The sequence below is a fragment of the Halichondria panicea genome, chromosome 13 (genome assembly GCF_963675165.1).
Source record: "Halichondria panicea chromosome 13, odHalPani1.1, whole genome shotgun sequence".
Taxonomy (NCBI): Eukaryota; Metazoa; Porifera; class Demospongiae; order Suberitida; family Halichondriidae; genus Halichondria; species Halichondria panicea.
The window spans coordinates 5790860-5815061 of NC_087389.1; the positions used below are offsets into that span (position 1 = coordinate 5790860).

The 24202-nt window shown below is 42.3% G+C and overlaps 2 protein-coding genes across 17 annotated transcripts; both read right to left on the reverse strand.

The window, feature by feature from the left end:
* Nucleotides 1-3625: 3625 nt before the first annotated feature.
* Nucleotides 3626-24120, reverse strand: LOC135347015 (dynein axonemal heavy chain 12-like). Of its 5 annotated transcripts, XR_010398197.1 has the most exons (9): nt 23906-24120; nt 23714-23822; nt 23375-23500; nt 22846-23038; nt 22360-22552; nt 21742-21821; nt 21049-21133; nt 3932-4057; nt 3626-3719 (listed from the first exon to the last, which is right to left on the reverse strand). XR_010398197.1 is itself a non-coding variant. In XM_064544831.1 (7 exons), exons 4-7 carry the CDS (start codon nt 22968-22970, stop codon nt 6830-6832), a joined length of 408 nt encoding a protein of 135 aa, XP_064400901.1. In that variant the 5' UTR covers nt 22971-23038; nt 23375-23500; nt 23714-23822; nt 23906-24120; the 3' UTR covers nt 6611-6829. The 5 variants fall into 5 exon arrangements, 2 of the variants coding, with proteins under 2 accessions (XP_064400901.1, XP_064400900.1); XR_010398194.1 differs by lacking the exon at nt 21742-21821; XM_064544831.1 differs by lacking the exons at nt 3626-3719; nt 3932-4057; nt 21742-21821 and adding an exon at nt 6611-6834.
* LOC135347000 (uncharacterized) lies at nt 10305-19531 on the reverse strand. Of its 12 annotated transcripts, XM_064544795.1 has the most exons (15): nt 19060-19531; nt 18503-18514; nt 17657-18231; nt 17450-17491; nt 16939-17137; nt 12171-14321; nt 12050-12115; nt 11881-11949; nt 11743-11814; nt 11556-11603; nt 11413-11469; nt 11235-11312; nt 11097-11168; nt 10897-10965; nt 10305-10739 (listed from the first exon to the last, which is right to left on the reverse strand). In XM_064544795.1, the coding sequence occupies exons 6-15, from the start codon at nt 14293-14295 to the stop codon at nt 10369-10371; spliced, it is 3027 nt and encodes a 1008-aa protein (XP_064400865.1). In that variant the 5' UTR covers nt 14296-14321; nt 16939-17137; nt 17450-17491; nt 17657-18231; nt 18503-18514; nt 19060-19531; the 3' UTR covers nt 10305-10368. The 12 variants fall into 12 exon arrangements, with proteins under 12 accessions (XP_064400865.1, XP_064400864.1, XP_064400866.1 ...); XM_064544794.1 differs by having other exon boundaries at nt 17657-18514; XM_064544796.1 differs by lacking the exon at nt 19060-19531 and having other exon boundaries at nt 17657-17946; nt 18229-18511.
* Nucleotides 24121-24202: the final 82 nt, after the last annotated feature.

The window sequence follows — 24202 nt, forward strand, 5'->3', positions numbered from 1 at the left end:
ATCGAGATCTTACGGTATGAACCTACAGCATTCTCTAGGATGCTCCTCTCCTGGTCCTCCACTGACTTGTGATAGAGCTACTCACCACACAGCCTCATCTGACAACACACCTGAAACAGGGGACAACAATTTGTTATAATTATGTTGGAGAACAATAAATACTGTAATAGTGCTGCTCACAAGCATCACTTACAGGAAGATAGACTCTTTAAGCCTGCACTCAGTATTGTATTCATTCTTGCTTTGACTTTAGTTTCTGATCCATGTGGCACCGGCCAGCAAAACTCAAAAGTAGGGAGGTAAGTAGGGAGGAAGCTGAGGGGGTGTGGCTGGTGTTTTATTCATTTCCCTTTAGCCTAAGAAGGGAAATGAATAAAACACCAGCCCCGCCCCCTTCCATTAATTAATTGTCTCTCAAGAACTTATGACAATGACAATTTATATAATATAGCACCAATAATTCTATTGATGATGAACAACAGACAAATAGTAATGTAGACCACAGTGAATAATTGTATCAAAATAAATTATCACTTGAGGACAACACAATGAATGAGGTATAATTGTGTGTAAATTATGTTCAGTTCAAATCCAAGAAGCAGCTGTCACAGACTCTGACCAACTTCTTTGAGGAGGGCAGCTGGGTGCTTTGTGAAGTGCACTGTTGGCAGAATATCATCCTGTGTGTGTGTGTGTGTGTGTGTGTGTGTGTGTGTGTGTGTGTGTGGGTAAGAGTGTGTGTGTGGGTGTGTGTGTGTGTGTGTGTGTGGCTAAATATCTGACCGGGAGGCTTAATTTATAAGGCCTAGGAACAGGCCTGTATTGTCGATCTGGGCCAGGTTTTGTGGTGGTAGTATCTGATAATGGGGATGGGTCTATGTGGTTCTTCTTTCTATAGGTGGCAAGCACAATTAACCTCTAATTTTGGTTCCTAGAAATTAGCACAAGGCATTAGTCAAGATAGTAGTGTGTGTGTGTGTGTGTGTGTGTGTGTGTGGGTGTGGGGGTGTCCTAAAATCCTTATCATTACCACAACACCACCATACAATGTTGCTATTCTACAGGGATTTGAGGAGTTCTAGCAACTGTAATGTCGAAAGCGGAAGTACCTGTCACGTGAACAGTTACGTAATTCTGGCTCATTCCAAACCAATTTTTCTCCAATAAAGCATTTAGGCCTTATTTATTTTGGGGAAAAATCGACCTATACAGGCTTTGCTCTGCATATATCTGCAAGCCTTTGCACCACAGCTAGCTAGCTAGCTAAAGCTATCCTTGAGCATTTCCAATCGTTTTGTGAGCTACTACTATTAGTCTGTCACACAACCTGTGTCACAGAACTGTGTATCCAGCTGCTAAGAGAGATTTTACTGAGACTTAGTGTCACTAGTCTCAGTAAAGTCACTAGTAATGATAAACTTTTCAACAGCTTACGGGCAGGCTGGGGCAAGTAGTAGCTCACAAAACGATTAGAATCTCAAGGATAGCTTCAGCTGCATGCATGCTGTGGTACATGGTGCCGGTGGTGCAAAGCCTTTGCCAAAGCTTATGTAAGTCAACGTTTTCCCAGTTTAATAAGGCTCTATTGGAGAAAAATTGGATTGGAATTTAATCTTGTTACGTAACGGTTCACGTGACAGGTACTTCCGCTCTCGACATCACAGTTGCAAGAACTCCTCAAATCCCTGTAACAACATCCTGAGCAATGATGGCTTCCAGAACTTGTATGGTACTTTTTGAGGGCTAATATTTTCTGGCTAATTTGCGAGATAAAATTAGACCCTCGACAATTCCCCGCTATAAGGTGGTATCAATGGTAGATGCTCTTATCTACTCTTGGTGGTATGGAAACTCACATACAAATTATGGTAAGGATTTGATGTAGAGAATGGGCTGGGACTAGCTTGGATATACCAGCAGATGTGGTGGGAGAGTGTGTGTGGGGGGGGGGGGTGCAGTCATAGTGTGTGTGTGTGTGTGTGTGGGGGGGGGGTGCAGTCATAGTGTGTGTATAGGTACACTAGTTATAATTCAAGCACGGACATGTTACAGTAGTTGAACATCTTTCAGCAGCCATAACTTTAGTACTGTGACCCCAACTTCAAAAATTTGATGATTTTCTGAAAGCTTAGAAAGAGACCTTTCAAACGATGTATTTCAATCCAATATTTAGATATGGTCATAATTCAACTTTGAACCATGGGCTATTATTACATGGTATCGTGCTAAATCTGTCATCTCCCAAATATCTGGTACCATTTCAAAGGTCTTTTTCTAAGCTTTCAGAAAATCATAAAATTGGATCCACGGAATTCAAGTTATGGCGACTGAACGAGTCCACTAACCAATTGATTAAACGGGGGACATGTACATGTAGTACATACCTGCACATTAATTTATACTATTCACTCACTCTAACACTTCTTGGTGGGTGGCTGTTCGATAGTCAATGGTATTATGGTCCTCCCCTTTATCTGCCGCCTCATGACCTCTGTCCTTTGACCCTCGTGACCTCTTCTTAGCAGCAGGATCTGGGGGTACGGGGGGACGATTGGAGGATCGTTTAGGAGTAGTGGGTGGTTCAGGGGGCGCCTTCCGCACAGGTACTTGACCCCTGCTGGGGGGAGGGGGTTGATAATTAGCACAAGAATAATAAGAAGCACTAACAAGCTGCTACTTGCTGCTAGTAATAATTGTTTTTGGCTGACACGTGCAGAAATGCTAGAGTCAAAGTTCACTGAGGCCACTATTTGAGACTGAATATTGCTCAACCACGAATATTTAACCCCCCGAAAATTACCGGCTATACGGTAGACACAAGCAGTAGCAATTCTCCCAGTGACACACTCTCATACAGACTTGCACACACACTCAGGTGCATTAAGGACTGGGACCAACATAAAAAAGACATTTATAAGAGGCACTTCAACCTGCTGCTGTTTACTGTGTATATTAATATGTGTAAAACTTTTATGATGAAATGAAACACTAGCTTCCATTCTCTAGGAAAATATTAAAATGAAGCCCCGCCCACTAATTGATCAGTGGGGGTGGTCCGTCTTGTCGAAGCACTATTTCACTTTTCTATTGAAAAATCGGCGTTTAAACACTAAGGCTACTAGCTATTGCTGCTGCTCATTATACTTAGTTCTATCTAAGCTAACAACTTACTCTAGCGCTTAGCCCTCCTGGTCTTTGCAAGGGAGAAATAACAGAAAGTTGTTTGATGTAGCAGTCTCATCTTGGATAGTAGGCTTCCCAGGGACACGGTCAACAATTTTTTGACAAAGTACAAGGATAAATCAGCTAAGGAAGGCTTATGGAAGTCATCTATTGCCTCGCAAGCTTTACTAGAGGGTGTTTTAAACGCCGACTAAGTCACTTCTCTAAACCAGCTGAATTACTGCAAAATGAAAAGGGAGGGAGTGGTACATGGTACGTTGAAGTAATGAACGCGTGGGCGGAACCATGGCGACCGTGTGGGCGGGGCTTATAATTTGCAAATTCAGCAATAATTGAAGGTCCCAGTCCTTAATGCACCTGAGCACACCACCATACACACACACTACACAATCCCTAATTAAAGGCCCACCACTTACATAGCGAGCTGCTCGGCCATGTGTGTCAGTTCTCCAGAGAGTGCCCAAAAAGTCATGAGATAGCGGACACAGATATTCTGACCCATAGCATCGGCCCAATCCACCGGCTTCTGGTTCTCCCTGTCCGTGTGTGTGTGTGTGTGTGGTGTGAGCGGTGTGGGTGTGTGTGGGTAGGGGAGTGATACAGCTAGACTTAGAACCTAAAACCAAAAACACGATTGCAGTTATCGTTGCTACAGTAGCTATGCGATACACACGTTTCAGACTTGAGCAAGCACTTATTACACTAACAGCACACATCCACCCTCCCACTCATACATCCGCTCACTCACCTGTAGACAGTCGAGGTGTCCTCCCTGTGCGGAAAAGTGGGCGGGGGTAAACAGCAGTATCTATGTCACTTCCGACTGTTCGTTCCTCTTCTTCACCGTCTTGAGAAGCCACTCAAGGCACTTGGCCTGTCATGTGACGAGCACGTATACCATATAAATATCATGTGACAAATAGAATAAGTTATGGATAGTCTAAGTTAGCAAATAATTATTTCGAAAAGTATAGTGGCTATTTTTATTTCTAAATATCCCCTAAAATGTAGAGGCCGGTGGTTAGTTCCAACCACCACCACCGACCAGTGTGGGCACATCACTAGCAACCTATAACTAGGTATACACACACGCATGAACAGCTAGTCGGACAATACGCACAATTAGCGAGTGCTACAACAATACACAAACAAACAAACTAACAACAACACATTGCTACCAATCAGCACACACTCATCAATACCATATAGCTATTTCAAAGGGATACAAAATGAATCTTTTAATCGTGAAAATGCATAATTCAAGTTATGAGCACTCAAAGTTAGCTATCAAAACAGAACCATGCAGTTTGGATAATCACCAAGGTTGGATAACAACTATTTGAGCGACAATAACTTGCGTACCATTCGTCCAATCTCATAATTTTTGTATTTTTGTTGTTATCCAGTACAGTGTTCATGGACTCCATCCACAGAGTGTCTATAGGACCATCAAACACCACCCACTTACGGTCATCACTTTGTGCAGGTGCAAACTCCCTACACACACAGATATAAGCACTGATCAACCACGCAATGATACGTACGCAGCTATCAAAATGGCTGTAAAAAGCGCAAGGCTATTATATACTTTGCTTTTGCTAAAATTGCCGGATTTCTACTAATCACAAAACTTACATCTACATGTAAGCACACCATTGGAAAGGTTGTTCTGAGAGCTAGCAATTAGATTTGAAATTAGAGAATTTCAACAAAAATTACAGGCTACCAAAAACAGCTGAATTGTTGAAAAGCTATAGCCTTGTGCTTTTGTTACAATAGAGCGCAACTATATATGCACAGGCTTAGGCTCACCTGAATGTGTTGGCTACCACACCATAAGTCCACTCGTGTGACACAGGGTCAAACTGACCAAACAGTTGACCCCTAGTGACAGCCTTGGGGTTGATGACTGTCTTGTTCTCTTCCATCTGTCCCCTCTCATTGAGTAGTGTGAGTGTGTCAGCTAGTACATGTACCTCTAGGACCTTGGTCTTGCCTGGTGTGTGTGTGTGTGTGTGTGTGTGTGTGTGTGTGTGTGTGTGTGTGTGTGTGTGTGTGTAGGGGGGTTACTACGGTAGATGAATAGCAATGGTATTGTATATAGGAGGGAGGTTGTTAAACACTTTAAATTCCACTACAACATGACCTTAGAAAGTACAAGTGGTACTGTGGCTCTTTAAACGGCCATATTAAACTTTAGTAGTGAGTATACAGTACAGTGGGTTGTACCAGTCGATAGGTCATGACAATCTTGACGGCCAGATTACGAGCATCCACAAAACCATAAGAGTAGAGAGAGATCTCTCCAATCATGACATAGTCTGGCACCATCATGGCCACTGTACGAAACAACACCTACAGAGAGAAATATTGAAATGCATAGAGGCTAAATAGAAAGTACCGATAGTTACCTTTAGATTGTCTGGTAGTTCAGAGCAGCCAGCATAACCTGGGTTCATGGTTCATGGTGATGCAGACAAAGCACGATGGACACAGGTTCAGAGTAGTGCCCTCAAATACAAATGTCTTTAGATGAGTTTTCACTGCTCTCAAGATGGACAAAATGTATAGAGTAATTATAGGGATTGTTGAACGGCCATAATAATTATAATTTTTTTTTTATATAGATAATAAAATTATACTACCGTAAGACCTTGATTTAAGGCGACCCTCCAAATATGCGACACCCAGGAGCTTCAGCAATTTTCTGACCTCTAAAAGTAGCGACAGCTACGTTGATAATTATTTTATAATGTCGCGTTCTAAATAGAGGTATAAATGTAGCCACTCCCTAGCCTCGATTGTAGCCTACTGGAAAATCAGTTTTTTTAAGCGGCCTGAAATCAAGGCAAGTAGACTCTGTAAAGTTACCTCCAATTAGATGAGACCCTCTAAATATGCGACACCAGGGCTTCAATATAATTTTTCAACCTCCAAAAGATGCGACCTCTGGCTTCGTAATTATTAAAAAGTGTCGCGATCTTACGGTATGAACCTACAGCATTCTCTAGGATGCTCCTTTCCTGGTCCTCCACTGACTTGTGATAGAGCTACTCACCACACAGCCTCATCTGACAACACACCTGAAACAAGGGACAACAATTTGTTATAATTATGTTGGAGAACAATAAATACTGTAATAGTGCTGCTCACAAGCATCACTTACAGGAAGATAGACTCTTTAAGCCTGCACTCAGTATTGTATTCATTCTTGCTTTGAATCTCTTTAGTTTCTGATCCTCGTGGCACCATCAAAGCAGAACTCAAAAGTAGTGAGGGAGGGGGCGGGGCTGGTGTTTTATTCATTTCCCTTTAGCCTAAGAGGGAAATTGTAGACTACAGCCCCGCCCCCGCCCCCTCCATTAATTAATTGTCTCTCAAGAACTTATGACAATGACAATTTATAGCACCAATAGAACAACAGACAAATAGTAATAATTAATGTCCAAAATTGTATATAGACCACAGTCAATAATTGTATCAAATGATCACTTGAGGACAACACAATGAATGAGGTATAATTATACAAAAACAAAGTGTGTAAATTATGTTCAGTTCAAGTCCAGGAAGCAGCTGTCACAGACTCTGACCAACTTCTTTGAGGAGGGCAGCTGGGTGCTTTGTGAAGTGCACTGTTGGCAGAATATCATCCTGTGTGTGTGTGTGTGTGTGTGTGTGTGTGTGTGTGTGTGTGTGTGTGTGTGTGTGTGTGTGTGTGAGAGTGTGTGTTTGTGTGTTAGGGTGTGTGTGGGTGGGTGGGTGAGAGTGTGTGTGTGGGTGTGTGTGTGGGTGTGTGTGTGTGTGTGTGTGTGTGTGTGTGTGGCTAAATCTGACCTTGAGGGAGGCTTAGGAACAGGCCTGTATTGTCTGGGCCAGGTTTTGTGGTGGTAGTATCTGATAATGGGGATGGGTCTATGTGGTTCTTCTATAGGTGGCAAACACAATTAACCTCTAATTTTGGTTCTTAGAAATTAGCACAAGGCATTAGTCAAGATAGTAGTGTGTGTGTGTGTGTGTGTGTGTGTGTGTGTGTGTGTGTGTGTGTGTGTGTGTGTGTGGGGTGTCCTAAAATCCTTATCATTACACAAAAAATCACCATAGAATGTTGCTATTCTAACAATCCTGAGCAATGATGGCTTCCAGAACTTGTATGGTAATTTTTAGGGCTAATATTTTCTGGCTAATCTGCGAGATAAAATTAGACCCTCGACAATTCCCCGCTATAAGGTGGTATCAATAGTAGATGCTCTTATCTACTCTTGGTGGTATGGAAACTCACATACAAATTATGGTAAGGATTTGAAGTAGAGAATGGGCTGGGACTAGCTTGCATATACCAGCAGATGTGGTGGGAGGGTGTGTGTGTGTGGAGGGGGGCGCAGTCATAGTGTGTGTGTGTGTGGTGTGTGTGTGTGGGGGGGGCGCAGTCATAGTGTGTGTGTGTGTGTGTGGTGTGGTGTGTGTGTGGGGGGTGCAGTCATAGTGTGTGTATAGGTACACTAGTTATAATTCAAACGGACATGCTACAGTAGTTGAACATCTTTCAGCAGCCATAACTTTAGTGCTGTGACCCCAATTTCAAAAATTTGAAAGTGACCTTTCAAATGATGTATTTCAATCCAATATTTAGATGTGGCCATAATTCAACTTTGAACCCTGGGCTATTATTACATGGTATTGTGCTAAATCTGTCATCTCCCAAATATCTGGTACTATTTGAAAAGTCTTTTTCTAAGCTTTCGGAAAATCATAAAATTGGATCCACGGAATTCAAGTTATGGCGACTGAACGAGTCCACTAACCAATTGATTAAACGGGGGACATGTACATGTAGTACATACCTGCACATTAATTTATACTATTCACTCACTCTAACACTTCTTGGGGGGTGGCTGTTCCATAGTCATGGTCCTCCCCTTTATCTGCCGCCTCATGACCTCTGTCCTTTGACCCTCGTGACCTCTTCTTAGCAGCAGGATCCGGGGGTACAGGGGGACGATTGGAGGATCGTTTAGGGGTAGTGGATGGTTCAGGGGGTGCCTTCCGCACAGGTACTTGACCCCTGCTGGGGGGAGGGGGTTGATAATTAGCACAAGAATAATAAGAAGCACTAACAAGCTGCTACTTGTAGCTACGTACATGTAGCTAGCTGCTGGTAATAATTGTTTTTGGCTGACACGTGCAGAAATGCTAGAGTCAAAGTTCACTGAGGCCACTATTTGAGACTGAATATTGCTCAACCACGAATATTTTACCACCCGAAAATTACCGGCTATATGGTAGACACTAGCAGTAGCAATTCTCCCAGTGACACACTCTCATACAGACTTGCACACACACCACCATACACACACACTACACAATCCCTAATTAAAGGCCCTCCACTTACATAGCGAGCTGCTCAGCCATGTGTGTCAGTTCTCCGGAGAGTGCCCAACAAGTCTCGTACATCATGAGATAGAGGGCACAGATATTCTGACCCATATCATCGGCCCAATCCACCGGCTTCTGGTTCTCCCTGTCCGTGTGGACCATGCTGTAGCCAAAGTCCATGAGCAGCTGTGTGTGGGTGGTGTGTGTGGGTGGTGTGTGTGTGTGTGTGTGTGTGTGGTGTGTGTGTGTGTGTGTGTGTGTGTGTGTGTGTGTGTGTGTGAAGTGACCTTGACTACCTTTACCTGCAGTGAAAGCAGCAACTACGAACATACTATCCACAAAGTGACTAAATATTGCTCAACCACGAATATTTGCCCTCCGAAAATTACCGGCTATACTGTAGACACTAGCAGTAGCAATTCTCCCAGTGACACACTCTCATACAGACTTGCACAAACACCACCATACACACACACTACACAATCCCTAATTAAAGGCCCTCCACTTACATAGCGAGCTGCTCAGCCATGTGTGTCAGTTCTCCGGAGAGTGCCCAACAAGTCTCGTACATCATGAGATAGCGGACACAGATATTCTGACCCATAGCATCGGCCCAATCCACCGGCTTCTGGTTCTCCCTGTCCGTGTGGACCATGCTGTAGCCAAAGTCCATGAGCAGCTGTGTGTGGGTGGTGTGTGTGTGGGTGGGTGGTGTGGGGGGTGTGTGTGTGGGGTAGGGGAGTGATACAGCTAGACTTAGAAACTAAATATCTAAAAACCAAAAACATGATTGCAGTTATCGTTGCTACAGTAGCTATGCGATACACACGTTTCAGACTTGAGCAAGCACTTATTACACTAACAGCACACATCCACCCACCCACTCACACATCCGCCCACCCCTATAACGCAGCGTGATGCATGAGAGTCTCTCCCCCAGTGTCCCTCACTTGGAAGGGGATCTTAGCCTCCTCCACTAACCATTGGAGACACTCCACTGAACCACCCTAGTGGAGGGGGGGCAATGGTAGTCAATTATTAGGAGACTGAACGCAAAATTGCAAAATCAATTTTCAAACACAATTAATTTTATGATAGCGGGTTATTTTCAAGGCATTAATTTTTCTCAGATTGTCCAAACGAAACATTTCGAGATTTTTGACGATATACAGAAATGTCAGTGTCAAACGGACAACCAGTAACTGCCTATTAGTAAGAGTTCCCTGTACCTGTATAGCGAGCATGGCGGGTGTGGTGAATGAGATGTGACTGATTAGGGGGCTGACTCTCGAGTAGTGGTTCTCTCCACGTCTCCTCAATCTGACGGAGGCTCAGGTTGTCTTGGTGAAGTTTCTCCTCACCCACACCATCTGGTAATGGCAGCTCGTATGTAGGTACCTCAATGTCCACCACTGGAAGCCTGCACACAAGGATCACATGATCATTACTATATGTACATACCGACATTGAGCAAACACACACAACATAGAATGTTTAGGGTAGGTGTGATTGTGCTATAATGAAGGAGCTGCTTTCACCTGTCTTTTAATTTCTCCAGGCCTTGTCCACAACTCTCTCCAGGAGCCCAGAATTAGGGTGTGCATATTAATTAAAGACAACTTGCTGCCATGTGTTCTCCATTAAATTAGATATGAGGTGTCTCTTGACTATAAGTAATATTGAAATCAAGGCCTTCACATTGATTGTGTGGGCGTTGCTAAGTGTTCATACTGCGCATGCTCGATCAGTTTACAAAAAAGCAGACACACAAAACAGCATCAATACGTTGTAACAGATTTCAGATTTCAGTGTTCAGTTTAGTTTATCAGTTCCACTAGTATTGTCTACAATGAATCTACAAATGTCTGTAGCAGTGTCTCCTCTTCTCAGTCCTATGGCAATTTCCACCAAGGCCCTGAAGGTAGCTCTGGAAGGATTCACTCTTCGCCACACACTCAACGCATAAGCCACTCCACTTTGATTGCCTTCATAGTTTCCCTTTCGAGTAGCATCGCTTTTTTCAGCAGTAGTGAGTTCGAGTCTTTCAAGCAGGCCAGGTGTTATCTCAATGTGTTCAGCTACACAGTAGATGTCACTGTTGGGGATTTCTTGATCGAGCTGTTGATCAGTCACTCCAGTCTTCCTGCACACATCTTCCATTACAGAGGATGATTGCAATTTACCTGAAGAAAACGGTATATTCAATATCAAGCGGCAGTCTAATCGTATGATGTACTTATTAGTGAGCAATTAATATCCAGACTAGTAATTTCACGGAGCTTGTTTAGAATTAACAGCCGCGGCTGAAAATGTTACGGAGTACTAGTACTATGTACTTACCAGATTGTTGCTGCTGATCACTCAATGCCATCTTTGTACACTTGTCTCCTGTAACAGAGGATGACGCACCTAATTGAGGGGGAGAAATAATAGAGCTGTTACATAAAGATAATAATGAAAGTACTTCCATCACAATGCACTATACGCCGAATGTCCTCTAACCCCAGTATATGATTATACATACACTGTTCTGTGCTTACTAGAGTATTGCTGCTGATCACTCTTTCTCTCAGTCTTCGTACAAGTACCTCTCGTAGCAGACGATGGTTTACCTGATAGAAGGATTTGAGGAGAAACTAATTAATAATTGTAATGATCAAGTAAAATAACTTATCCACCGGAAACTTCCTTACTGGTATATTGATCACTCATTCTCATCTTCTTACACACCGGTTCCATTACAGGGGACGATGGACCTGAGGGGGATAATACAATGATTTGAAAATACTTTGTTATACTAATATAGTACACAAATATAAAAGCTGCAAATATTTACGTATAGTGCTACATAACTACCGGAGTATTGCAGCTGATCTCTCTTTCTGTCAGTGTTCACATCTGAGGAGGCTTCACCTGTAACATAGGGAAACATAATAGTATAGTTACAATTTACCTGAAGGTATAACAGTATAATGATTATTCAGTAATCTGCTGATCACCGAATGTCATCTTTGTACACATGTCTCCTGTAACAGAGGATGACGCACCTAATTGAGTGGGAGAGATAATAGAGCTGTTACATAAAGATAATAATGAATGCTATGAAGTACTTCCATCACAATGCACTATACACAGAATGTCATCTAACCCCAGTATATGATTATACATACGCTGTTCTGTACTTACTAGAGTATTGTTGCTGATCACTCTTTCTCTCAGTCTTCCTACAAGTACCTCTCGTAGCAGACGATGATGCACCTGATAGAAGGATTTGAGGAGAAACTAATTAATAATTGTAATGATCAAGCAAAATAACTTATCCACCGGAAACTTCCTTACTGGTATATTGATTACTCATTCTACACACAGGTTCCATTACAGGGGACGATGGGCCTGAGGGGGATAATACAATGATACGAAAATACTTTGTTATTCTAATTCAGTACACAAATATAAAAGCTGCAAATATTTACGCATAGTGCTACATAACTACCGGAGTATTGCAGCTGATGTCTCTTTCTTTCAGTGTTCACATCTCTCGTAACAGAGGAGGCTTCACCTGTAACATAGGGAAACAAGGATAATTTTCTAATATTGCTGAACAATGCACTTACCAGAACCTTCACTATTGTCCAGCCAGATTCTATGTTGGTCACTGAGCTCTCCCCACTCACGTGCATGAAGGGAGCACATCCAATAGCCATCCACACTCACATCGGCAACGTGCAACTTGTTTCCACTCTTCTTGCATGGGCAAAAGATCGCTGCTTTAGGTGTATCATTGTTGTAATTCAAAACAACACAAGCAGCTTTGATGGATTCCATTAGTTGAGAACAAACTATGGGACACAACTCTTTGCGTAATGGAGGGGGGGCTTCGACATACACTTCAATACGGGAGAAGGAATCAACCAATGAGATGACACAAGGACGACTCGGAATTCGAAATTGAATACAATTCTTAGCGAAAAGTATCGGACCACTTGAGGGGAGAACAGCTTCCCAACCAAGCCTCCGCATTACATCAACAACCGTACAGCAGAAGACACCAGAACGAATACACCCACTAGGGAAGTGAATAGCGAGGGGGACAGATGAGGAACGGACTTTGTCCAGTTCAGCAATGGGAGCAGATTTAAGTAGAGATGGCATGAAGAACTCGACTTGGTGGGTAGTGGACTCCACTAGTGGAATGGGAGCAATCACGAGAAGCTCTTTCATGATCAACAGCATATCTTCTGGAGAAAAGATGCCTTCAACGTAATGCTTCTCAAAGAATCGTAGGAACTTTAAATTGATTATGCCTTCGTCTCGAAATCTCTTCCATTCGGCCTCGATCCCTCCTGAGCTTAGAGTAGAGTGTGATTTGACTTCAGCACTCCTCAGGGAGATGGCGTGCTGTGAGAGCTCGGTGATCTTGTCTAGTGGAATCTGGGCATCCACAAACACTGTGTTGGGGAGAATGGAGGGATAGTAGTGCGCTATACACACCTCGTCAAAGAAGTCCAGAGCAGCTTCAAGATCTTGGAGCGCATAACGAAATCGAGTGGCTAATCGGAGACATTCTTGCTTGCTTAGTACACCTCGCTCGAGAGTGGCAGATAAACTCTGGAGAAGTGAATCCAAGAAGGACCACCAGATGGGCATTTTGACTTGTAGTGGAATAGAACGCTCAACAGTAATTCTAATCCTATTGGCAGTGGCCAGTGAATCATCATCTCGGCTGATCGTGTTGAGGCCAAAAATCAGATTGTTCAATCCAAGATCTTCGTACACCAAAAGCTTCTTGATATCAGGTGGCAGCATGTCGAGAATTTCTTGATTCCTCTTGGTAAGTGTATTCAAGCTCTTGAGCTGATCCAAGAATGTGCCCACAAAGATCATCTTCGGCTTCTTGTCCTGTGAGGTATGGGACTCAATGGATCGAATGAGACTCTGAAGTGTCTCCCCGAGGGTCATGTGAGATGCATGAGGACTACCAACAAGTTGCCCATCCTTGTAGTACTCGTCAGAAGGGAAACTGGAGAGTTCGTCAATCAAACGCAGGACTATCAACGCCACCGAAATGTGCTTGATGAAGAGAGGGCTGATGTCGTGGAATTGGGGTTGTCCGCCGCAGTCGGTAACGTACACCCAGTTGGAATCAAACAGTTCTCCTTCTTGCTGGTCACTGCTCGACAGTTGGTCAGTTCCCTGTGTGGCTGGCTTCAGCTCTTCTGCCACACCACTCACTACACTCGCTATCACTTCATCGATGGCTTCGTCCAACTTTGCAGAGCCAGAAATTTCATCGGAATCGTTGCTCGAACTGCAATCAAAAATTAGCTCATCGAAACTAAAATCATCTGAATAATCAGAAAATGGCTCATCGGAATCAGAAAGTTGCTCATCGGAACCAGATATCGATCTTGGCTCGGTTGTGGTCATCTTCTTCAAGCTTTCGGCAACCCTTGATGCCGTAGATGGATCAGTGCTTTCTTTTGGTAGCTTGGCGATGATTTGAGCTAGTAGATTGCGCAGTTTTGACTGAGACATCTCTTCCCAGCCTCTTCCAGTTGACCTGAATTTTGCGTTGGACACAGGTCGAATGCGTACTGGCTTTTCCATACAAGGAGTGCTGTCTCGCTGCGGTGGAGGGGGCTTGTCAGTTAGCAGGTGCTTGAGGTTGGTCTTCCCTGTTCCCGCCGGTCCAAACACGAGTATGTTGACAATGTTGACCAAGACGTGTCCGTGCTTCATCCCCTCATCAAACAACCGCTTCGATTCTAAACAGGATGTGTGAATGTAACTAACTATATGCAATACTTCAGAGCTAGGTGACAAGATGGACTATCGTAGAAACTGGATTATTAGCGCATGCGCTCATGCATGGGGTCAATAGCAGAGCTCTATGTGCTTATATTCGAGAATGCGCCTATAATGCAGTTATATTCTAGCCCCACGCAGTAACCGGATATATCATGATTATATATGTTCAGTTCATTTTACAGTTCACTTTAAATTCATATCATTATACATATTGACAAGGAACTTGGAACAAAAGGACGTCTCACATTCTCTCAGCATGATCAGACAAGGTAACAGCATGCCCAGAGAGTCTTTCCAGATGGATATCACCAGCTATAATTATAGCTACCATGCACTGTACAAGCTAGCTCATAGGAATCAATTCAAAATGTTCACCAAATAATAATTATTATCTTTCGCATGCCATGTAAACGTAGCGGGTCCTTTTCGTGGGGTAAAAATTCGTTCAACTCGAACACGGTGATATTCATGCGTTCATTGCCTGCACTGCATTGCATGCGTTCCAGTAAACCACGCCTAGGTCAGCTAGCCCACAAAAATAATCTTACAACACAAAAGTAATCCGCTATACGGTAGTCTGTCAATTGGCTTGGCATAATCAACCCTACAGGTTAGGTAGTCCATTGGTTTGGATATAGCTTCAACAAAACAAGTTATTAGTTTTTCAGATTTTGATGTTAAAGTCCCCCACACGCCTCAGGATTAATTGTATTGACATTCTACGCAACCAAGACAGTGTGAAAACACAATACAATAACAGTACTTGTGATCACACATACATGTTGTATTGTAAACAAAATTACATCAAATCATACGTAACTTGGTGCATGTACAATAGAGTACATTGAGTGTGGAAGGCAACTAGGTAGCTCTAGTTATACAATAGAAAAGCATTTAATGGAAGGACCGGCATCGATCTGCTACAAACAATGGATACAGCAGCTGTACGTATACATAAAACTTTAAAGCTTGCTAAGTGAGTGACCCACCAATGACAGGGAATGTGGCTGATCATTACAGGAATGTGCTATGAATGAATTAACATGATGATGTCACTAAGTACACAGTACAACGTTACCAACCCAATCACTCAATCACAGTGACTGTACATGTATGTGTGCATATATTGATGCAATGTCCGATAAACAGTATCCATAATTAATTATAACACATGTACCACAGTGTGTGGAACATAGTCAAAGGAACAATGCTCTAGCTTGATCAAACCAGGACCACATGGAAGGGAGTAAGCAACTAATACACACCATATAAATACATGTCAGATATGTCAAACACACTTGTAGTAATGTAATTTGTGTGTGTTGACCAAGGCTAGGCGGGCTAATCATAGATTAAGTCTACGCATGTGCTTGTGCAATTAATTCATGATTTGAGTGGTTGCATACAAACCTTATTAAGGTAATGAAAGAGGTGAAGCCAACAGTTTAATAAGAGCGGGATTACCAACATTGAAACATTGAGACAGCTCACAACAGCTGTACGTACACACTACATGTATACAGTAGAGGACAAATTAAAGTTTATGATGCGTTTGTTAACCCGAGGCACTCCACGGGCTATAGTAGTCAATCTGTGTGTCTGTGGATTATGAGTCTATACTCACCCGGATGTGATAGCACTGTATTGGTACCATGGATAGCCTCAACACAACAAGGTTTTATAATATTAAAGGTTAAAGCTTTGTTGTCGAGCAAAAGCTAAAAAGCATGAACTGCACTGAAAGTTGGCCTAGATGTACACGTGACTTTGACTCGAGGCTGTAAACGTATAGACCTCAAACTAACACCGAGGGTTTGCACTTCAGTTTGATTTTGTTGCACAAACAAAATAATTGTTTTTGTGCATGTGCGCTCAAGCTTGCAATATATAGGTACTGAGAGCAAAAACATTTTAACTTTCCTCGTAAATAATTGGAAAATGCAGAGCGGGATTACAAACATTGTACAATGGATTTTGTACGTACAGTCTACTAATAACTATAGTCACGGTAGAGGACAAATTAACGTTTCTGTTCTGTTTGCATATAATTATAGTCTCTGCATTTGTGCTGATTCTGTTGCACAAGCCAGTGGGAAATGCAGTAGCTAGGAAGGTACTGAGAGCGAGCGGAAAACATTTGAACGCCCAAGCACAGGAAGCCACACCCACTTTCCTGCGCATGACAGGTGTGGTCACTAAACGTACAAAAGCTCAATCTGAATACCTAGTGCTGCTCACTGCTTATGAATAGCTCCACTTTAGCTTATACTATAAGGCCTAGAGGGTGCTGATCTCATAGCTGGATAAGCAAAACAATTGTTTTTGTGCATGAGCTTGCAATATCAAACCACTAATCATATTCATAGTAATTAAGGCTGATAATGTAAACACAGTAATCACTTAAACTATGCACAGGTGGTACAGTCAAATTCCTCAGTCACCAAATATTCCAGTTATATGGTACTATATGCGAACGAAACAGAAACTTTAATTTGGCAAGTTGCTACAGGTACGAGTGATTGCAACTATGAGCATCAACACTCACTGTACTATAAAGTTCCTTGCTCCCCTCACCTTCCTTTCTCTGCCTCTCTGGTCTTCCTTGTATCTCAGCAATATCATTCTCATTGCCATGTATGAACCGCTCATACTTCTGTATCTCTGAGACACACTTCTTGATCTTCCCCTCCACCTCCTCCAGCTCTCCCTGCAGTTGTCTCTGGTCCTGATCAGTGATATCACCAGACAGTCTCTGTTGGAGGGCAGCTCTTCTCTGGGGGAGTAAAGAATATATATACGACTGAATGAACATTCCACCAAATAGAACATGCAGCTGATACAAATCACTACTGCACGTTATAAGGTTAACAAATTGCGTACAATCCACATAACAAAATATAAAGGTCAGCAACCACCAACCTATTCAATCAGTAAAAGTGGGCTTATAAAACATACACAAAGGTAGACAAAAAGCAACCATTCATCATACAATGGACAGTACATGTACACACATTGTCGTTCTGCTAGACTACGTGTACCATTCTAACCACGAGAGTAGTAAATAAGTGCAACTGTCAACACTCACCGTCTCACAACTCTTCAGTTCCCTCTCATACCTAGCCTTCGTCTGGACAAGGTGAACAAGACAAGAGTGGGTTAGACTGTGTGTTTGTGGTCACACATTATGAGTTGTCTATAGGTGTAGCTACGAGGGTCAGGTAAGGATATGAGACTATTACAAACTGAATGCACATGAGGTGTAGGGTATGTTTGCCAACATTGTTTGACTCACTCTCTATCGTTCCAGATATTCAGTAACCATGGAAATGTATGGAGAGAAAAGAATATAATCACAAACCTGTACACTATGATGTCAATAATTTATATTACACGGCATGTTCTCATACGTACAACTCAAACATTACTGACACAAGTACAGTCACAAGTCAGTGCAGTGTCCCGCTCACCTTCTGTTTAGTCCAATGAGACACCAGCGTAAGACACACATGGAAACAGAGAGAGGGGGATGATGGTAGGAGCAGTAAGTGCATTCATACATGTCTGTATACTGTAACTTACATGCTGTTGTTCCAGTAATCATTAGCAGTAGTCACATTAACAAGCAGTAGGACACGGACATGTAGAGAAATGAACATGTTAAAATACACGAATGCATTCACACATGTATACATCAATTATTGCAAGTACACGTCTGTACAGCATGAAACTATCAAGAGCAGTACCAATCCTAAATAAAGCCACACAATTTCTGCCTTCATGCAGTAGTACATGTACACAAGTCAGTCTAGTATGCCATTAAATATACAATACTCAGCTAGCGCACACTGACAATAATAAACTCACGTGCTGTTGTTGAGTAACAGTCCACAGAGGGTACATGTGAGGAGAGAGGGATATAAACACACTGGTAGTAACTCAGTACACACTGGCTAGTACACACACAGATACTTAGTACTAGCAATGGCAGATAATGGAAGGGGTCAGTGGGTGGGTCAGTGGAAAGGACGGTAAACGGTACAACAAGCATCTTACATGTACAACTTTGATACGTATGACTTTGTTTGTCGTACAATACAACACACGCATTCCATGAGACACACACACAATCACAACATACCTCAATCCAATCCTGAGACACATCAAATGGTACATGTGAGGGAGAGATTTAATCTTAACACACATACAAGACATCAGATCAGTTGAACACTGGTGTGTATGGGACTGACTACACATAGCAACAAGTGGAATACATCTAGACCTGCCACATTAAAGCTCTTGGGAACAATCTTGAGAAACCAAGAGTTGGGGAATTTACATGTACACAATGCATGTACATGTGTGGTATTTCTAAATTGTGCGTAAAAATAATGGGACTACGAATATTACAAGGTTACTGTTTGGAAATTTACGTACAAGCAGATCTAGGAAAGTTAGTCAGTAAAAACATTTTGGGCAAGTTTGGAGCATGTGTAATGTGTCCTGGCCTACACCTGGGGTAACCACAAACTGGGAGGCTGATATCGTCCTCGTAGCCGTGGTCTACCCTATACGAGGGAGATGGACAGCTCTAGAGGACAAGGGACACTCTAGTCATGCTAGGTAACCAGTACATCCGTACACATTGCAGCTGAACCATTTTAGTGTGTGGACATTGAGTACCCATAAGAAGCTCACCTCCTACAGTAGTCCAAATCAGTGTGAAGTCCAACATAGGAATGAGTGTGTGCATGGGAAGAGACAAACACGATAATGTACCAACTTAGATGCATATTCTATAAACCAACAAGAGTATTAAAAGTACAACCTAATAAGTTTTGTGGGCCTCGGCTAATACCAAGTTGGCAATATGCAAATTAAAAGGCAAAGACATTTTACGATTTCCTACAATTAGTGTAGGAGTTCCTATAGTAACCATTAAAATAAGTGTACACGTGCAAACACAACTTACACGCTGTTGATCCAGAGAGGGAGAGTCCACAGGGCAAACACGTGGGAAGATAGTAAATGAATGATTACGAGGTTGAATGTGATCATACTAAATATTTCCCTATATAACACTATGGCACTGCACACACACAAGAGTAATAATGGGGAAGTAGAAACATCACAGAATATGCAACAGGCACTAAATACTCTGGCAACACACACCAACTTACATACTGTTGTTTCAGAGGGTCAGTCAAAGGTGAGGTGGAGATGCATGAAATGGAAGGAAGAGAACATTAGTGCAGTGATAAAGCCAAACATGCAGACTGAAACACTTGATTAACCATGCATACTTTCAGGGAATACTATACGAGTAGATCTACTGGTCTCAATTAAGGAATAGTATCACATTCAGTTATCCGTATGTGCTCTTCTTTACACTGTCTACCTCCTAACAACAAGTGCTCAGAGCACAAGCATTTCAGCTTGGTAGAATGTGATTGCACACAACGTACCTCAATGCTTATCTGTTGTCCATCCAGAGAGAGTGGTACATGTGGAGAGAACAACAACATGAGATAAAATACCTCACACTGACAGGGTAGAGTGTAGGCACTATACTGTGATGAGTGAATGATGCCAAGTGTGTTTATGGGTGGTCAACAAGTACATCTAGGCACTAGGAGAATGCACTGATCATGAGTATCTATCTATCATGTGAATATCATACCCTTTCCCAATCCTCAAGTTCATCCTCCATCAACTGTGGGGAACTAGCAGCATTCAGTGTTGTAGATTCAGCCATTATCAATCTCAAATTAGTTCTTTGTTGTTCAAGGGCTGTTCAAAGAGGGGCGTACCTTGTAGGTTAAATGAGGGAATTCCCCACAGCAGACAATTATGTAAGGGAATTTCCCAGCAATTAAATTTGATTTGCAAAAACATTTCATACAACATTAAAATTGTAGACTACAGTCAATAATTGTATCAAATGATCACTTGAGGACAACACAATGAATGAGGTATAACTATACAAAAACAAAGTGTGTAAATTATGTTCAGTTAAAGTCCAGGAAGCAGCTGTCACAGACTCTGACCAACTTCTTTGAGAAGGGCAGCTTTGTGAAGTGCACTGTTGGCAGAATATCATCCTGTGTGTGTGTGTGTGTGTGTGGGTAAGTGGGTGAGTGGGTGAGTGTGTGTGTGTGTGTGGGTGGGTGGGTGTGTGTGTGTGGGGGGGATCCATTAATTAATGAATGTCTGAACATACGTAACAGTACATACATGACTGTACATGTAGACACGGCTTATAATAATCATCTGTTGGAATCTACAGGTAGGCAGTGGTATCCATTAGTATCTGTTACTGAGGTATGCACTAGAATAGCCGAGCGTATATAGACTAACAGGGAATTAGTATCTGTGAGGTATGCAACGGAATAATAGCCCATACACTGCATGTAGCAAACAGCCTTATTCTATACACTACTGCAATTACCAGCTAAAGCAGAACAGGGAGTTAGATACGTGTGCAATCCTGTACAATGGTAACAAGTATACAAACAATTTATTTTAGAGACAAATTAGCCAAGGAACAATGTAGGGCTGATAAAAGGATTGTTGTCGCTATGACAACAATAAGAATTGCCTGATAGTGTTAGCTAGTACCATGCAGCCAATCAACTGATAGCGTTCTATTAGAGAAACATGGTAGAATAAGCACACGCCCACACTCACCCACGCAGATGTTCTCCTCCATCCTGTAGCCACTCTTACACTCATCACAGCCCTCGCTCCAGAGCAGCTCAGCTGACAAGAGACGCTGTGTGTGTGCGTGGGTGTCCTAAAATCCTTATCATTACCACAAAATCACCATAGAATGTTGCTATTCTAACAACATCCTGAGCAATGATGGCTTCCAGAACTTGTATGGTACTTTTTGAGGGCTAATATTTTCTGGCTAATCTGCGATAAAATTAGACCCTCGACAATTCCCCGCTATAAGGTGGTATCAATGGTAGATGCTCTTATCTACTCTTGGTGGTATGGAAACTCACATACAAATTATGGTGAGGATTTGAAGTGGAGAATGGGGTGGGACTTGCTTGCATATACAAGCAGATATACCTGTATAGCTACTAATCTGTCCACTGCATGTATGGAAAGCAGTGTGAAGGCTGAACAGCATGCAAGTCTCAGCATAAAGCGTTAATTGGTAGATCCCCAGTGTTCTATGAGTTCCCATAGTCTAGTTCTAGAAGCCATCATTGCTATTCTTATTTATAACTATACTACATGCATGTACATGTATTTATACTATTGCATAGCAACATTGTATGGTGGTTTGTGGTAATGAAGTGAATGATTTAGTATTAAATTTTTTTTAGCAAGGTCTGTGCAAACAGCTGATAGTAGTAGCACTCACTGTACCTGTAGTCCTGCCTGCAGCTGTTGGGTCTGTCCTGCCAGACAAGAGCTCTCTTGTATCAGCTCCGGTCCTCCTCACTATCCTGTGGGGGTGTGTAAGGTGTGTGTGTGTGTGTGGGGTGTGTGTGTGGAGTGTGTGGGGGTGTAGAGTGTGTGGGGTGTGGAGTGTGTGGAGTGTGTGAAGGTTACAAATTATATGACAGATTTTCATCAACGATTCATGGACCAGTAAAAAATAAAAATTAAGAGGGAGGTTTGGTTATTTTCAAGGCACGAAATGTTTGAGGTTTTCGAGGATTGACCCAGAAACAGGCAGGCTGGTAAAAAAATAAATTAAAAGGGACATCAAGTTTTTAGATAGTTTCTGCACGTAGAGAAGTTGTTAGGCTTCCCCAAACTATGTTTGTGGTAACTAATAAGCCTTATAAGGAAGTAACAGTAGTTGTTGGGTTCATAAACGAGCCCATGAAACTTGTACCTTGTAAAACAGCTGCATTTCTAACATATTTATTAGGTACAATAGTACAGCACTCACTGATCTAAGCACATCATTAGATAGACCAATAATTCAAGCCCAAGCCAGGCCAAGCGCAATTCAAGAGTGGTGTTATGTAGACTCACCGAGGCTTGTGACAGATCATCTGCTTCAAAGATGAGGTTCATACAGTTGCTCATTTGAATGATCTCCCCCGACATGAGACACAGCTTCTTGTTGTTATCCAGTACAGTGTTCATGGACTCCATCCACAGAGTGTCTATAGGACCATCAAACACCACCCACTTACTGTCATCATTTTGTGCAGGTGCAAACTCCCTACACACACAGATATAAGCACTGATCAACCACGCAATGATACGTACGTAGCTATCAAAATGGCTGTAAAAAGCGCAAGGCTATTATATACTTTGCTTTTGCTAAAATTGTCGGATTTCTACTAATCACAAAACTTACATCTACATGTAAGCACACCATTGGAAAGGTTGTTCTCAGAGCTAGCAATTAGATTTGAACAAAAATTACAGGCTACCAAAAACAGCTGAATTGTTGAAAAGCTATAGCTTTTGTTACAATAGAGCGCAACTATATATGCACAGGCTTAGGCTCACCTGAATGTGTTGGCTACCACACCATCAGTCCACTCGTGAGACACAGGGTCAAACTGACCAAACAGTTGACCCTTAGTGACAGCCTTGGGGTTGATGACTCTATAGCCTGTCTTGTTCTCTTCCATCTGTCCCCTCTCATTGATTAGTGTGAGTGTGTCAGCTAGTACATGTACCTCTAGGACCTTGGTCTTGCCTGGTGTGTGTGTGTGTGTGTGTGTGTGTGTGTGTGTGTGTGTGTAGGGGGGGGGGGTTACTACGGTAGATGAATAGCAATGATATTGTATATAGGAGGGAGGTTGTTAAACACTTTAAATTCCACTACAACATGACCTTAGAAAGCACAAGTGGTACTGGGGCTCTTTAAACGGCCATAACTTTAGTTGCAATTTCAAATTTTGGGGGATTTTCTGAAAGCTATGATTTGTTTAAATCCAAAATTTGGTAGGGGAATAGTTAGATTGCAAAGATTTTTTTACCGGCAAAATATTCTAGTAATACAGTAGGCCTCTCCTAGCTTATAGTACCATACCTTGGGTAGGTTGACGTTAGAGTTATGTGACCCGGCAGTATTCTCACAGTAGGTTACCACTAGAGCACAACGACTCCACCTCACACTCGTCCACATCTGGGGAGATGGTCTGATCATCTGCACACACTGCATGGGGAGAATACACGGATAACTGCAAACACACTATAGTGGAAATTACAATAATAAGGACACTTTAACTAATGGAAAGTGAACTGTTTATTGTAGTGTGTCTGCTAATTTCATGTGCTTCTATTGAGTTGGGACTTCCCCTGATTATAATGCCTGATTATAAGAGGTGTCTTTATTTCAAGGGTGGTCAGTGTAGCCACACCTCCTCACCCGTAATGGCGTGCTGTATCTTCCTCTTCCTCTCTAGGATGCCCCTCTCCTGGTCCTCCACTGACTTGTGATAGAGCTACTCACCACACAGCATCATCTGACAACACACCTGAAACAAGGGACAACAATTTGTTATAATTATGTTGGAGAACAATAAATACTGTAATAGTGCTGCTCACAAGCATCACTTACAGGAAGATAGAGCCTGCACTCAGTATCCTAGCTGTCTCTTGCTTTACTCTTCTCTTTCTTCAGTGATCCACCATGTGGCATGATTTCCAGCCCAGCGAAGTAGTGGGAGGGGGAGGGGCTGGTGTTTTATTCATTTCCCTTGAAGATAGCTTGATCCACTGGCCATGGTAGTTGTATACTAAGCTATAGCTAGAAAGAAATATTCTCACACTCAACATTTTTTGTCTCTATCTCAAAATTACTTCTTTCAGGACACAATGAGCACACCAATAATCCTACGAAATCAAACGATCTGTA